Source organism: Vipera berus, assembly GCF_964194415.1.
Source record: "Vipera berus genome assembly, chromosome: 1".
Taxonomy (NCBI): domain Eukaryota; kingdom Metazoa; phylum Chordata; class Lepidosauria; order Squamata; family Viperidae; genus Vipera; species Vipera berus.
This window is the reverse complement of record NC_138202.1, coordinates 71,496,222-71,511,649: the sequence shown is the minus strand read 5'-3', so window position 1 is coordinate 71,511,649 and position 15,428 is coordinate 71,496,222. Positions and strand designations below refer to the sequence as shown.

Here is a 15,428-nt window from a genome sequence, read left to right as displayed (position 1 = left end):
TCTAGGTGTTCGCTGATTCGTTGCTTGATTATCTTTTCCAGAATCTTCCCAGGTATTGAGGTCAGGCTGATAGCTCTGTAGTTTCCTGCATCCATTTTTTTTCTTTTTTGAAGATGGAAACTACATCAGGTCTTTTCCAGTCTTCTGGTCATTCCCCAGTGCTCCAGGATCTTTGAAAGATATAGTTTTTGTGGTTCTAAGATCACATTTGCCAGTTCCTTGGGGTGTAGTCCATCTGGTCTTGGTGATTTGAACTTGTCTAGAGTGGATAGGTGCTCACTTACCATTTTCTTGCCTATCTTAACTTGCGTTTCTATTCTGTTTTTTATGGCACTGTTTTTGATAGGTTGGATTGTTTTTCCCCTGTGTGTAAAGACGGATGCAAAAAAATGAGTTAAATAGTTCTGCTTTCTCCCTGTTGCTTGTCACTTTCTTGCCACTTTCTCCCACTAATGGACCAATCATTTCCTTAACTTTTTTCTTGTTTTTTACAAGTTGAAAGACTTTTTTTTGTTTGTTTGTTATTTTTGACTTCTGTTGCAAGCCTTAGTTCATTTTGAGCCTTAGCTTTCCTCACTTCATCTTTGCAAGCTCGGGCTATTTGCTGATATTCTGCCTTAGTTATGTGCCCCTCTTTCCACTTTCTATACTTGTCCTTTTTGTTTTTCAATTACTAAAGTTTCAAACATTAAAGTAAAAGTTAATGGCAGATAGCTCTCTTAGAGGAAGGGAGCCTACAATTTCCCTTGGTAATATTTTTCCACTGTGAAAGTTCTTTTAGTGTTAGGAAGAAAGTTGAATCTCTCATTAACTTTTTCTTGCCTAAATCTTGACAAACTGCCACACAAACTCTCCATCTGTCCTATCTCAGATTTAAGTTACTTGATTCATGAAGTCCTCCTTTCCAACACCATGTGTCTGGGATTCCAAACCTTTAGTTTCTCTGCTTTCTGAAATCTGCCATATTATTGGGATATATCAGATATTAATATTTGCATGAAAGAATGGTACTTTTTATTTTGTCCAAGACAGTGGAATGTCATTAGAATTCATATAAAAAGACTCAGAACCCTATCCATTAGCCCATCGATCCGTCAGCAAGATGACTCTCCGAATCCATTACAGAATGGGGCCAAATGTGGTATGAAAGGAGAACTTGGGCTGGATCTAGCCTGGAGATACCTCCATAGATAATCCTTTGGTCTAATCCACCAGAGCTTTTCATATGATGACAGGATCTTGAGGGCCTTTACCACTTTTTAACCTAATCTACTTTATTAACTGAATATTGGTATATAATGGGGAAAGGGGAGGTTCCTATATATCGTTTTAAGAAAGAAAAAAAATTAGGTGGAAGTAAAGTTTATGACTCCATTTGAATGAGTTGGTATGAAGGCTGAATGAACATTCTGCTTGCCCAAGAAACAAAGTGATCTGACTGTAATATCTTTCATCTGTATTTATTAGTTTAGCATGTATGTATCTACGTATTTATTAATTTCTACTTTTAAAAACACATGCAATTTAGATATTTCTTGGGGTAAGATTAAGACTTTATATAACCCCTAGATACATGGGTATCCACTGAGGGGCAAGTGACAAAATTGAAGTTGCAGTGCAATTTCTGCCTGTTAATAGATTTGCCTCTATTATTGCAAAGCAAATAGAGAAGGATGGAGCTGGTGTTAGATACACATTTTGTCATCTTAGTGTCATCACCACAAGCTACAAATGCCTCTAGAATATACCCATATGCTGAGAATCCAAATCAGATCTTGCAAGTAAGGAAATCTAATAAACAGGAATTTTAGAAAACAAGTTCATTGGGAATAATCAACAAACTAAACAAGTAGAGGGGAGCGAGGCAAGAAGGAATTAATGGAAGTTTCTAAAGGGAGAGCTAAGGGAATTTTTTTGGCTTCAGGTTTCATCTGAAATTGTATTTTTCTCATTGCAGACTTGGTGCTTTAATGATTACTGTAGCTGGTATGAAGTTGCTGCGCTCATCTTTTAGCAATCCAACCTACCAGTATGTCACTATCATTTTTACAGTGCTTTTCTTTACATTTGATTACAATCGATTCTCTGAGACCATGCTGCTAGATTTGTTCTTCATGTCCATACTCTTCAACAAGGTAAAGTCAAAATATAGCATCCCCATTCTATTCCATATTATTACAAGCAACTGGCAGAAAACTGGCTTAGTGTGAACATCTCCACATCTGCCAGAACACGGGGAAAAGGATTTTTGTGTAGCCGAGCTGTCTTCTTGCTCATGAACTTTTATAAAGCTCAAGCAGACCTTTTTAACACAGATCTAGTTCATATATATTGAACTCTTATTTATTAAGCTATGGTTCACTGAATAAACTAAGTCATGTAAGCACAAATGGTATTTTTCTTCAGGTATTAATTGTGTTGCTTCCTGTGCGTGGTTTAGTGTGATGTAGGTTTCTGTAAATGAGACAATAAGTAAATAGATAAACAGGAATTGTTATGGTGCCAAGTATGAAGGTATGCTGTCCCATGTGCACTTTGGTCAATGTTGGCTAATCTCAGAAAGCTAAGTAACATTGTACATATTAGATATGTAAAGTAAAATTGGATAATTGGACAAAATTGGATTGGAGATTTAACGGGATATCTTAGGGTGGTAGACAAAAACTGAATTTGCAAAAAAAAAAACATCCCAGAGGAAGCCAACATAAATGACCAAGAAAATGGTTTGTTGCCAAGAAAAATACATGGTCACATCCATGTAGTTGCCAGAAGTGTCAATCGACTCTCCTTTTAAATTTTTCTAGCCCTACAGTGTGAAATAAATCTTGCAATGCCATGTTATTTTTCCCTCAATTTTAAAAGGGAAGCCAGAGAAATTCCACTTCATTTTTGTTCTTGACAATGGTCTTTAATCGGTTTAACAGGGCATGCTTTCACACGAACATGGGATGCGGTGGGTAGGTCTCTGTGGCTCCCTCAAATCGAGTTCCCTTAAGCCTTAATGGAGGCATTATTCTGCACGTGCTTCAAAAGGATAAAATCCATGCATGATTATGCTTCTGTACTGCTACTTCTGCTGGTGCTTATATTTCTAAATATTTTCTTCTGATTTCTTTTGTAGCTTTGGGAACTTTTTTACAAACTGAGGTTTGTGTACACTTATATTGCTCCTTGGCAAATCACATGGGGATCTGCTTTCCATGCTTTCGCCCAACCATTTGCTGTGCCTCGTATCCTTTTGAAATTCAAACTTATTTTAATTTGATCTCCTGAAATCTAAATCGAGTAGAGAAAATACACAGTAAGTGATTACAAAAAGCAAAGACGAATTTACATGCTCAGTGTTACAAGAAAAGTCAATAGGGGACAAATATCCAATTTCATTCTATCCTGCTAATAAGATATTTTGATAATAATTATGGCATCCTTAACTTTATTGTCTGGTAGATTCTGCAATGCTGTTTGTCCAGGCAATCGTGTCTGCCTTTTTCTCTACCCCATTAAACCCTTTTTTGGGAAGTGCAATATTTATCACTTCATATGTCAGACCCGTCAAGTTCTGGGAGAGAGATTACAAGTAGGTGTTACTGAAATCATACAAGGCTTTTGTGTATAGTATATTTGTAATGCATTGAAAAATAGGATATTTCTTCATGAAGTTGTTGGATTGGTTCAGTCTAGAATTTAAAATAGTCTTTTTAATCTCAAAAGGGACAAAAAATGTTTCTTTTCTTGATACTGACTATTCTGAACATAACACATTTTAAGAAAAAAAATGAAACTACAGAACTTCTAATATTTAACAAATACTTTTTAAAGGAATGGGAAAAGATTTGAGTTTTACAATGCAGGAGAATAAGGCATCCGCTTTTTTTTCCTGCCAGATGTTCTCATTTCTTCAAAATGAATTGATATGTTAAAGAACTATTTGCTGTGTTTCTCCTGCTTTTTAGTAATTTCTTTACTGTGTTGTCCTCCTAAAATGTCAGTTGTAAACTACTTTCCGGTTGGCACAAAATTCATGAAAGTATCATTCAGAACTTTGAAAAACAGACAGGATCTGTTTTCACACCCAGGAAACATCTGGCTCAGCCTGTCTTCTCAGAAAGAAGGCAAACAAATGACTGGAACTAGCACTGTTCAAAGCTGTGTTTTCAGTGCTGTAAGAGGAATGGTGTAAGCCGGGAATCAAATATTTTGTAGAGTCACCGATTAGGAAAACCCTTTGTGGTGTACCAGCCTCTATATACATTTCCCCCTTACTTACTTTAAGATAAGGCATATAAAAATGAGCCTCTGTCTGGAAGGTGGAATGGTAGGAAAAGAGATAAAGTTAATTACCCTGTGGAACTTCATTATAAGGCATTTCAGGAGTACAACCAACTCTACTCTTTTGTCCTTTTTTTTCCCAGCACAAAACGAGTGGACCACTCAAACACAAGATTGGCTTCTCAGCTTGACAGAAACCCAGGTAATATTGATAGAACTAGGCAGGTGGAACAGTTGAATGAATTGTGCAATGGCTCAATTTAGTCGATACCCTTTTTTTTTGGTGAAAACCAAAATTAACCTGCTGAAAGATACATTTTGCATCTTTTTAGGGGTGCGGAAGAGCTCTTTCTAATAGATAAGTATATTGTTTTATGTGTAACAGTACATATTTTTATAACAAACAGCATTCTTTCTTTGAGAAATTTATTATGGAGGATAAATCTATACAATCTTTTGTTTTATAGATGCTGTTAGTAATTTACTTGAAATTCATTTTCATTCATAGATACCACATTCCTTAATCATTCCAATATCTTCCTTGTTTTATTGATTTTATCTCTAAACTTTAGCAGTTGTCTTCTTAGATGATGCGATACCTATTACAGGTAGTCCTCGACTTACAACAGTTGAGTGACCATTCAAAGTTACAATGGCACCGGAAAAAGATGATATGACCGTTTTTCATTTTTACGACCTTCACAGCCTCCCCACGGTCATGTGATCAAAATTCGGATGCTTGACAACTGACTCATATTTATGACAGTTGCAGGGTCATGTGATCTCCTTTTGCAACCTTCTGACAAGCAAAGTCAATGGAGAAGCCAGATTCATTTAACAACCATGTTGCTAATTTAACAACTGCAATGGTTGACTTAACAACTGTGGCAAGAGGTCGTAAAATGGGGCAAAATTCACTTAACAACTGTCTCATTTAACGAGGAATTTGGGGCTCAACTGTGGTCATAAGTCAAGGACTATCTGTAATCAGCTAATAGATTAAAATCTTTTTCTCCGATTAAGCAACCATGCTTTTCTAAATTACAACTTCAAAGTGACAACTAATATTTCCTCTCTATCATCTGAATAAATCTAGAATCTTTCTTTTATGCTTTTTTTCTGTTTTTTTCTGGAAAAAACAAAATTCCGCTGCTAACCTTATGATTATTCCTCTTCACACATTGCCACAATACCTGTTTAAGCTACCACATATATTCTAGCAACTTGTCTTCTTGCCTGGATTCCCCTTTTCAAAAAGAGTATATCCAAATATGAGAGAACTATCTATAAAAATAATTAATCTTAAGCAGGGGCAAAGGTTAATCCTGTATGCTAGATGCTAAAGAGTGCAAATCTTTTATTTCTACTTTGGCAATCTCTCTATAGTACTATTGTAGAAAAAATAGAGAGGAAAGCGATGTGGATACTATCTTGAGTTCCTGGAGATGATTCAGTACCTGATCTCTCTCACTTTTGGGATGCCCCACCTGAGAAATTTACCTTGATGTCAAGAGAATTACATATGTTAATGTTTCTACAGTAGAAATAATATGGCTAAAAGGCGGGGGTTGAGTCAGCTGAAAGCTCTTAAAGGGATCATCTATCCCGGTCTGTTGTAATATCTTGGGGTGATTTTTCAGTAGAATTGTAAAAAATAAATTCATGTTTTTAGTGCATATTGTATGATTTTTCTCCCGTATATAGGTTCTGATGACAATAACTTGAATTCCATCTTCTATGAACATTTAACTCGCTCCCTTCAGCACAGCCTGTGTGGAGACTTACTCTTGGGACGATGGGGAAACTACAGTACTGGAGATTGCTTTATTCTTGCTTCCGACTACCTCAATGCACTTGTACACCTTATAGAGATTGGCAATGGCTTAGTCACCTTCCAACTGAGAGGGCTTGAATTCAGAGGTAAAATCTATGTGAATGCACTTTTCATTAATCTTCCTGTACTACTTTCAGACATTGTAACATCGAATTTAGTCCATTCGATTAATAAATATTTTAGATTTGAGATGCTCTGAGCCTGGGTAAAATTGATAGAGCTGAACAAAGTTCATTTTATAACCTCAGATCACTTAATCTTTACTTTCTTCGAAGATTTCAACAAAAATTCTCTTACTTTTTCTTTCATTAGTGAATTCTATTTTAGTAATTTCTGACATCTTTATAAGCACTGTATTTTTTTAAAAAAAAATCTATGACATCTCTAATTAAATGAACATGAACTCATGAAGGTCCTTAATTACTTATCCCAATATTACTCATCCTCTTTCTACCAGACAGCAAGTGCAAATCATTACTTCCAAATGATCAGAACTGGCGTTGTTAATGCTCCTATTTTTAAGAATTACTTTTTTTCATTTCAGGAACTTATTGTCAGCAACGAGAAGTAGAAGCTATTACGGAAGGGGTTGAGGAAGATGAAGGGTTTTGTTGCTGCGAACCTGGTCATATCCCTCATGTGTTGTCTTTTAACGCTGCCTTTGGCCAGCGTTGGCTGGCATGGGAAGTTCTAGTCACCAAGTATGTCTTGGAGGGTTACAGCATCACTGACAACAGTGCTGCTTCCATGCTTCAGGTCTTTGATCTAAGGAAAATACTCACCACATACTATGTCAAGGTACATCTCTAACTCAGGAATGTAGAATTGCTTTCCTCTTTACAAAGGAGTACTAAGCTGTTTTATACAAGCTATTAATATCTGTGCTATCGCTATACAGGTGGTCCTTAATTTACAACAGTTTATTTAGTGACCATTTGAAGTTACAATGGCAGTAAAAAAAGTGACATGGCCATTTTTCACACTTACGACCATTGCAACCTCCCCATGGTCACATGATCAGAATTCAGATGCTTGCAAACCAGCTCATATTTATGACAGTTGCAGTGTCCTGGGGTCATGTGATCTCTTTTGCGACAAGCATCTGACAAGCAAAACTCAATTGTGGTCGTAAGTCAAGGTTGACTCAGCCTTCCATCCTTCCGAGGTAGGTAAAATGAGGACCCAGATTGTTGGGGGCAATAAGCTGACTTTTTAATAATGCCTCTTGGGGGGGGGCGTGAAAGCTCTAATAAGCAGTCATGTACATAGAATGAAGGCTACTGCTAAGCACATTGATTTGTGCTTTAGATTGTAAGCCGCCCTGAGTCTTCGGAGAAGGGCGGGATATAAATGGGATTAAAAAAAACCTACCTGTATTCCAATAATCTAATTATTTTCAGAATGTGCCTATAGAAAAAAGTCATAATGGCTTGGAATGTACTGGTGAGCAAAGTTGCTTTGGAGTTGAATATGTGAAGAGTCTGAACTTCAAATATAAATCCCCATCCTCCCACCCCGAGAGATTGAAAACAATAAATACTGTGCAAACTGTTCTTCTAAATGATTTCACGTTGATTCCTGTAAACCAACAGAAAAACAATACATCTGGGTGTTTTCTTCCATTTCTATTCCTTTCCTTTGCTGCTCTGGTTTGAGCCCAGTTGGGTTCAACAACTACAAAGGATGTGTTTAATCCTTCTTGGTGTGTTTAGTAAAAATACTTAAAGGTTACAATTATATATATATATATATATATATATATATATATATATATATATATATATATATATATATATATATATATATATATATATATATATATATATATATATATATATATATATATTCTAATACCTTTACTTTTTTATCTTGTAGGGTATCATCTATTATGTAATATCCTCTCCCAAGTTAGAGGAATGGTTATCAAATGAAACAATGCAGGAAGGACTGCAGCAATGTGCAGACCAAAATTATGTAGATGTAGACCCTACGTTTAATCCTAATATTGATGAGGATTATGATCATCGCCTAGCAGGGATTTCAAGAGAGAGCTTTTGTATAATTTATCACAACTGGGTAGAATATTGCTGCTCTCAGAGAGAAAAAGTAAGTACTTTTGAATGATTAAGGAATTCTATGAAGATATGGCATCTTATCTCTCAAAGAGCATCTAAATCCTGAAAATATGGAGATGTCAGGAATGTACAACACTGAAAGCTGAACTTCTTAGCCGAGTCCCATATATGTATTTGTTTAAAGTATTTATATTACATCTAAATAGAATTTACTGCTACCAAGAACCTATTCAGTAATACTATATCCCATTTGCTGATGATGGAACATAAAGGCTTGCAGCCACTTTTTATTAAAGTGAAAGTGTGTGTCCCATTTTGGGTATTATTCTCTGTGTTCTTTTTCTTAAGAAAGTAGAAAACAATCATGAAAAATTACAGCTTGAGTTATATGATGAAACATACCATACAAACATATGCTTTACCTAATGTTTCCAATTTTTGTTTTTGTTTTTACTCAAAGCCACTCAATGCAGATAAGGATTCTTCTCTGGTTACCCTTTGCTACGGGCTGTCTGTTCTTGGTCGAAGAGCTCTGGGAACTGCTTCACATCATATGGCTAGGTACTCTTCTTTATTATTCCAGAATAGGTCCCCTAGAATATGGCTGTACCTTTTTCCATTCCCGCTCTTAATTTGACTTACCAAATTTGAATAGCTGATTTCACTCTCTAAATATTAGTGACAAATTCTGGCAGGATGCTTAACTTAACCTGCTGCAGTTTTCCTCCATAAACATTTAGTATTTAGAACTCTTAGGTCCCCCATCTAGATCAGGGCTTTTCAACCTTTTCACCCACTGTACCACTTTTAGGATATGGCAACATCCGAGTTCCACCAGTCACCTAGCAAGGTATCAAAAACTTGATGACCAAAAAAAAAAGGAGGAAAAAAGTGAGGAAGTACAGGTAGTCCTCGACTTACAACAGTTCGCTTAGTGACTGTTCGAAGTTACAATGGCACTGAAAAAAGTGCCCCCCAAGCCACAGCCAAGCAAGACACCTGCCTGCCCACCCATCGGCGCTCTTCCTCCTGTCCGAGGTTTTCATTGTTGTGAGCATTTCTGTTGAGGATTGGTAGCGGGGGTGGGGTGGAGGGGTGTTTGGTTTTTATTCCCCCCCCCGCTGGGTGGTTGCAGCAGGTTTTGGTCACTTCACATGACCCTGGGACACTGTGACCGTCATAAATATGAATCCGTTGCCAAGCACCTGAATGTAAATCACAAGACCCTGGAGATGCTGCAACATTCCAGCTGATCGGCGCTTCTTCTGGGCTCAGCAGAAGCGCCAGGATCAGCGCCGAGTTCCAGCTGGAGCCTGGTGCTGATCCTGGTGGTTCCGCTGAGCCCTGACAGCCCTGCAGCTCTAGCCGTCTCTCACTCAGGCTTGTGCGGTGCTGCCACCGGTTCAGCTCATTCCCCTCCTCCCACTACCACTTTCCTAGGATGGTCGCATACCACCTGCCAGGTGCCAATGTACCACAGGTGGTACCCGTACCACTGGTTGAAAAGTCCTGATCTAGATGATTGTAAGATAATATTTTCAGTATAAAAAAAAAGTTGCAACTCCTTTATGCAGTATGACTGTTTGTTAGACCCTTAGCATTCTCTAAGCATGCTTTTCTCCATCCAAATATTTTATGGCCAGCCTAGCTAACCTTATCAGTGTATGGTAGAGTAAAGTTTGCTGCCTGCTTTAATTAGTGTATTTGTTTCTTCTTTGGTTGTTGATTTAGTGCTGGTTCCTGTTCTGGCATTGGTTAATAAGTGCAGAATGATGACAGATGTACTTAGATCTGTTTGCCCCTTTGTTTGATTTTTGGTTGCTTCCTTTTTGGAATGGCTCATAGCTAGACCTTATCTCAGTATGTCTGTTAATGGCTAATTTCTCAAGAGTGATAGAACTTTAAAGCAGTGTTTCTCAATCTGGCGGCTTGAAAATATGTGGACTTCAACTAACAGAATTCTGGAAGCTGAAGTCCATACATCTTCAAGCTGTGAAGGTTGAAAAACACTGCTGTAAAGAATGTACTTGCATTTTTTTAGATCTTTTGTTTCTATTGTAGTCATTGACCAGCACTGAGTTGGTATTTGAGACAAGCTCAATTTATAAACATCGAGAAGAAGAAAAGGGAGAATGCCAAGAACCCAATAGTTCAACTCTGGGCTGCATATATTCTCCACTAGAATTGTCAGTCTGTTGTAAAACGAGTAAAGAAATTTAACACACATAGTGTGTTAAATAGATGATAGATGATAGGGAACATCAGAAATCTTTCCTTTAACTTCCAGAACAAAATAAGTATAAAATTGATTCTGAGGGAAGTGAAAGACTCTGAGACACAGAAATAATTTGTCAGCAAATAGGCCAGGTGCTTATTCAGTAAATAACTGCAAAGTACAAGGTAATGGAAGCTTCCAGATAAAACTACTGCTATTCTCATTAACCCAAAGAATTTATGCCACTTTTCTGCCAAGTAATTTGAGGATGATTAGTTTTCCTTTAGTGTTTTAGCTATTGCTTGAATACATAGCCAGAACAGATGAGGAATTGAAGAATGGTTGTCAGGTTTTTTTTAAAAAAACCTCTCCTGATTTATATTTGTTTATGATGGCAATTTAAATTTGCTTTGGGAGTCCACAATGTTTATATAGAAATGAAAGTCTTACTTTCTTCAACTAATTTTAGAATGCTGAATGCTTGCTTTAATGTTTGGGGTTTCTCTCCCAAACCAAACAGTAATCTGGAATCTTTCCTGTATGGGCTCCATGCCTTGTTTAAAGGAGACTTTCGTATATCATCAATTCGAGATGAATGGATTTTTGCAGACATGGAATTACTGAGAAAAGTGGTGGTCCCTGGGATACGGATGTCACTAAAACTGCATCAGGTATAAAGAATGCTTGCACACGTGTACATCAGCTGAAAGTGACACAGATTATTATGACTCAAATTCTTTGGGTAAGGGATTTGTAGCAATCCTTGGTAAAAATTTGATGCAAGAGCAAATGGAGCTCTTGACAAAGGAGTCACGTTTAATAAAGTATGAGGAAAATTTTTAATTGAGAAATGAATGCCAAAATTCTCAATATGGGAAAGTTTCTGATTTAAAGGTAAATAATAATAAGACTAAAATATTATCTAAAAACATGACTATGAAGGAAAAGGAAATGTTAGTTAAATTGACAGGTTATGAAATAGTGAAAAAGGTTAAATATCTGGGAGTATATATTACAGCCTCTAATGTAAAATTATATAAGAATATGAGACATTATGGTTAAAAGTACAAAAGGACTTAAATAATTGGAAAAAATTACAATTATCTTTGCTGGGGAAAATTGCAGCTGTTAAAATGAATGTTTTACCAAAGTTTCTCTTCTTGTTTCAAATGTTACCTATTTTGAAAAAAGATGCTAATTTGGATGATTGGCAGAAGGGTATTAATAAATTTATTTGGGCGGGGAAAAAACCAAGAGTTAAACTTAAGATTTTACAAGACGCACGGGAAAGAGGAGGACTTAAGGCGCCTAATTTGAAATTATACTATGATTTTAATTTAATAATTTAATAATTTGATTTCTATACCGCCCTTCTCCCGAAGGACTCAGGGCGGTGAACAGGGCAATACACAATAAAAATCAAATACAAAAATTAAAAAACCATTAAACATCATGCCCATAAAATCAATACATATTAAGTTAAAACTAGTTTTAAAAACCCAACCCCATCCCGTCAGACCAGGCCAGCTTGTTCGAAAAAGAATGTTTTAAGATCGCACCGGAAGGAGCGAAGGTCGGGGGCCGTCCGGAGCTCAACCGGTAAGCGGTTCCAGAGGTCTGGCGTGCCCACAGAGAACGCTCTCCCCCTGGGGGTCACCAATCGGCATTCTTTGATCGGCGGCACCCTGAGGAGGCCCTCTCTGTGGGAGCGCACTGGACGGAGGGAAGTTGACGCCGGTCGCAGGTGCCATGAAGGGCTTTGTAAGTCATAACTAACACCTTGAACCTCACCCGGAGAGCAACCGGTAGCCAATGCAGCTCGCGGAGCAAAGGTGTAACATGGGAGTATCGGGAAACTCCCAAGACGACTCGCGCGGCTGCATTCTGCACCAGCTGGAGTCTCCGGGTGGACCTCAAGGGCAGCCCCATGTAGAGAGCATTACAGTAGTCTAGACGAGAGGTCACGAGCGCATGAGTGACTGTGCGCAAGGCATCCCGGTCTAGATAGGGCCGCAACTGGCGCACCAGGCGAACCTGGGCAAAGGCCCCCCTAGTCACAGCTCCATGATGTGGTGGTTTTAACACTGGTTAGTGATTGGCTTAATTTAACAAATAAAAGTATACTTTATCTTGAGGGATGGGTGGCATGCATATTTAATTTATGATAAAAAAGTTGACAAGGCTTTTAAATCTCATATTTTAAGAAGTGCTTTATTGCGTGTCTGGAAAAAGTATTATTATAAGTTAAATTATAAAATACCAATCTGGGGGATTCCTGGACATGCGATAGAGGGTGTATCTGTGGGTGTGATTTTGGATATGATTTCTTACAAGGAATTACTTAGATTGGTAGGGAATGATTGGCAATTAAAGTCGTTAGTTGAGTTAAAACAAGAAAATATGGTACAGTCCTGGTTTCAGTATACTCAATTGTAAGCTAGGTGGAAGTTAGATCAGAAGGTTGGTATTACATTAATGGATGAAAATTTGGTAAAACAGATTAAAGATCAAAATCGAGCGCATATAAAGAGAATTTATAATGCTTTAATAGAATTGGATTCGGAAATGGAATTAGTTAAAGATTGTATGGTAAAGTGGGCCCAAAACATTCAAGAACCGATCCCATTGGATATATGGGAGGTAATTTGGGTTAGAAATGTAAAATTTACCCAGGCCCAAAATTTAAGAGAAAATTTTTATAAAATGTTTTATAGATGGCATCTGGATCCTAAAAGGTTGTCTTGTATGTATCCTAATTTACAGCCCAAGTGTTGGAGATGTGGCAGTTTGGATGCTACTTATTTTCATATTTGGTGGACTTGTAGAAATATAAAAACTTTTTGGATTAAAATTTGGTGGAACATTCAAAAGATTTTCAAGAGAAAGATAAAGTTTACTCCACAATTATTTTTATTGGGTGTTATTACAGATTGTGATACTAAAGAAACTAACTTAATGTTGAATTTGATAACAGCTGCAAGGTTATTGGTAGGACAATATTGGAAGAAGGATTGCCTGCCTACTATAGAGGAATGGACGGTTAAAGTGTCAAACTTAGCAGAAATGGCTAAGATTTCTGCTTATTTGAAGGATCATTCACAAGAAAGATACATTTCGGTCTGGAGAAGATGGATAGATTATATTCAGAATAAATATGGGACTAAAAAGTTCCATTTAGCCTATGAGTAAATTTTAGATTGTTATTATTATTAATAGTTTATTATAATGGAATTTTATTAGTTTTAATTATATGGTATTATTATTATTTTTAGTATTAGTATTGTTTAATAACTTGGATATTGTATTGTTTAATAACTAGGATATTAATTAGTTTATGTTTTTATTATTACGTTTATTTTCATTTTGCCTGTATTTATGTTAAAGGAGAGTTAAAGCACATTATGAACTTGGTTATTTATATGGTTGGTTAATGTTAGTTAGATTATGATTATTATATTTGTAACCCTGTACTCAGCTCTGGGAAGTGGGGGAGGGAGGGGTTTTTTAGGGTGGGTTGGTTTTGGGGATTATATTGTAACTTTTATAAAACTTTTCAATAAAAAAAAGAGAAATGAATGCCAAAATTTATTTATTTATTTTCTGTTGCCATCTATCTCAAGCAAGTGTCTCTGGTTATATAATCTGGTAAATTTTCTTTTAAGAGCTGTAACTATTAGAGGAGAACGTTGCAATTCCCTTCAACCAAGGCTTCTGGTGTCCAATTGTTTATGATTTTACTTTCCCCATGTTTTTCTTTTGTTGTACTTGTACTTTGGTCTGTGACCACAAATAAATAAATATAATCTGGTAAATTTGATAAATTTACTAGTCAGTCACTGAGATGGGTGGCTTTAGAAGTAGAAAGTGAGAGAGAGAGAAAGAAAAAGAAAGAAAGAAAGAAAGTTTGGTTCATACATGTATTTGTATACATAATTGAAATGTATTAAAATAACGTTCCAGTAGATTAAAAAATACATGGATATTGACTGGCGATACCATTATTTGTCAGTTTATTTAGGATAATTTATCAGGAAAGGAAAACATTATCAGGAAAGGAAAACTCCTAAGAAGTAAATTGGCTTTGAATTTTTTTCAGTTGCCTGTTTAAACGGGATTTATTTTCACAAATAGCTTCATAATTAAAGATATGTAAGTTATGTGAATTTGCTTCACTGTCGATATTAGCAGGATGAGCAATTCAGTCTAGAGTGAATAGATGTTTTGAATAGATATTTTAACAGATCTATAGCTTCTGTTTTTCCTTGCAAGGTTACCTCATGTAAGAAAGAACATGTTACTTGGAGTGAGCAAATTTGGGGGAAGTGGTTGGAATAAAATGGAGAAGGGAAGAATTGAGCATCTAGGAATTGAAGGGAAGCAGACTATACCTTTCAGTGTCACTGACTGCAAAATTCCCTGGTATTGTTTTATCAAATTTTCCCTGGTCTCCATTGTTTGGCTATTTTCTCATTTTTTTAATACCAAACTTTCAGAAGCATATATTCATTTTCATATGCATTTCTTAAAAACAAGTGCAATTCTCACATCTTTTTGACAAGAGAAAAGCTATGTTTGTTAATTGCATTTGTTATTGCCATGGGGCCAGATCTCACAAATCCACCCCTGGAAAAAATTATGGCTGAGTTGTTTTACATCTCAGCTTTAAACCTAGACCGTGATCTATGAATGCTTATACAGTAGTAAATTTGTTAGTTTTTAGGGAAACAGAGCATACTTACTTTATTGTTTAGATCTTCTTCTTAAGTTGATAATTAGATGTAACCTTAAACAATTCAGCTTGGTCAAATATAAACTTTGACTGTATAATTTTAATATAGACTAAAACAATGTTCCTCCTTGGCAGCTGAAAGATGTGTGGACTTCAGCTCCCAGAATTCCCCAGCCAAACTTGCTACTTTGGGAGTTGAAGTCCACACATCCTCAAGTTGCCAAGGTTGAGCAACACTGGACTAGAATATAATCATTTCTCTTTTCACAATGAAGGCTCATGCTGAAGAGGGCTTTTACTCTTCTG

The 15,428-nt window shown here is 36.5% G+C and overlaps 1 protein-coding gene across 1 annotated transcript in view; it reads left to right on the top strand.

Moving 5' to 3' along the window:
- PCNX1 (pecanex 1) overlaps positions 1-15,428 on the top strand; it is a 117,136-nt gene that overhangs the window by 89,636 nt on the left and 12,072 nt on the right. The window contains exons 22-30 of the mRNA XM_081315689.1: positions 1,958-2,135; positions 3,122-3,230; positions 3,448-3,577; positions 4,413-4,471; positions 5,974-6,189; positions 6,648-6,901; positions 7,979-8,209; positions 8,639-8,739; positions 10,914-11,064. Coding sequence (XP_081171815.1) covers positions 1,958-2,135; positions 3,122-3,230; positions 3,448-3,577; positions 4,413-4,471; positions 5,974-6,189; positions 6,648-6,901; positions 7,979-8,209; positions 8,639-8,739; positions 10,914-11,064 — 1,429 coding nt within the window. The remainder of the gene's footprint in view (positions 1-1,957; positions 2,136-3,121; positions 3,231-3,447; positions 3,578-4,412; positions 4,472-5,973; positions 6,190-6,647; positions 6,902-7,978; positions 8,210-8,638; positions 8,740-10,913; positions 11,065-15,428) is intronic.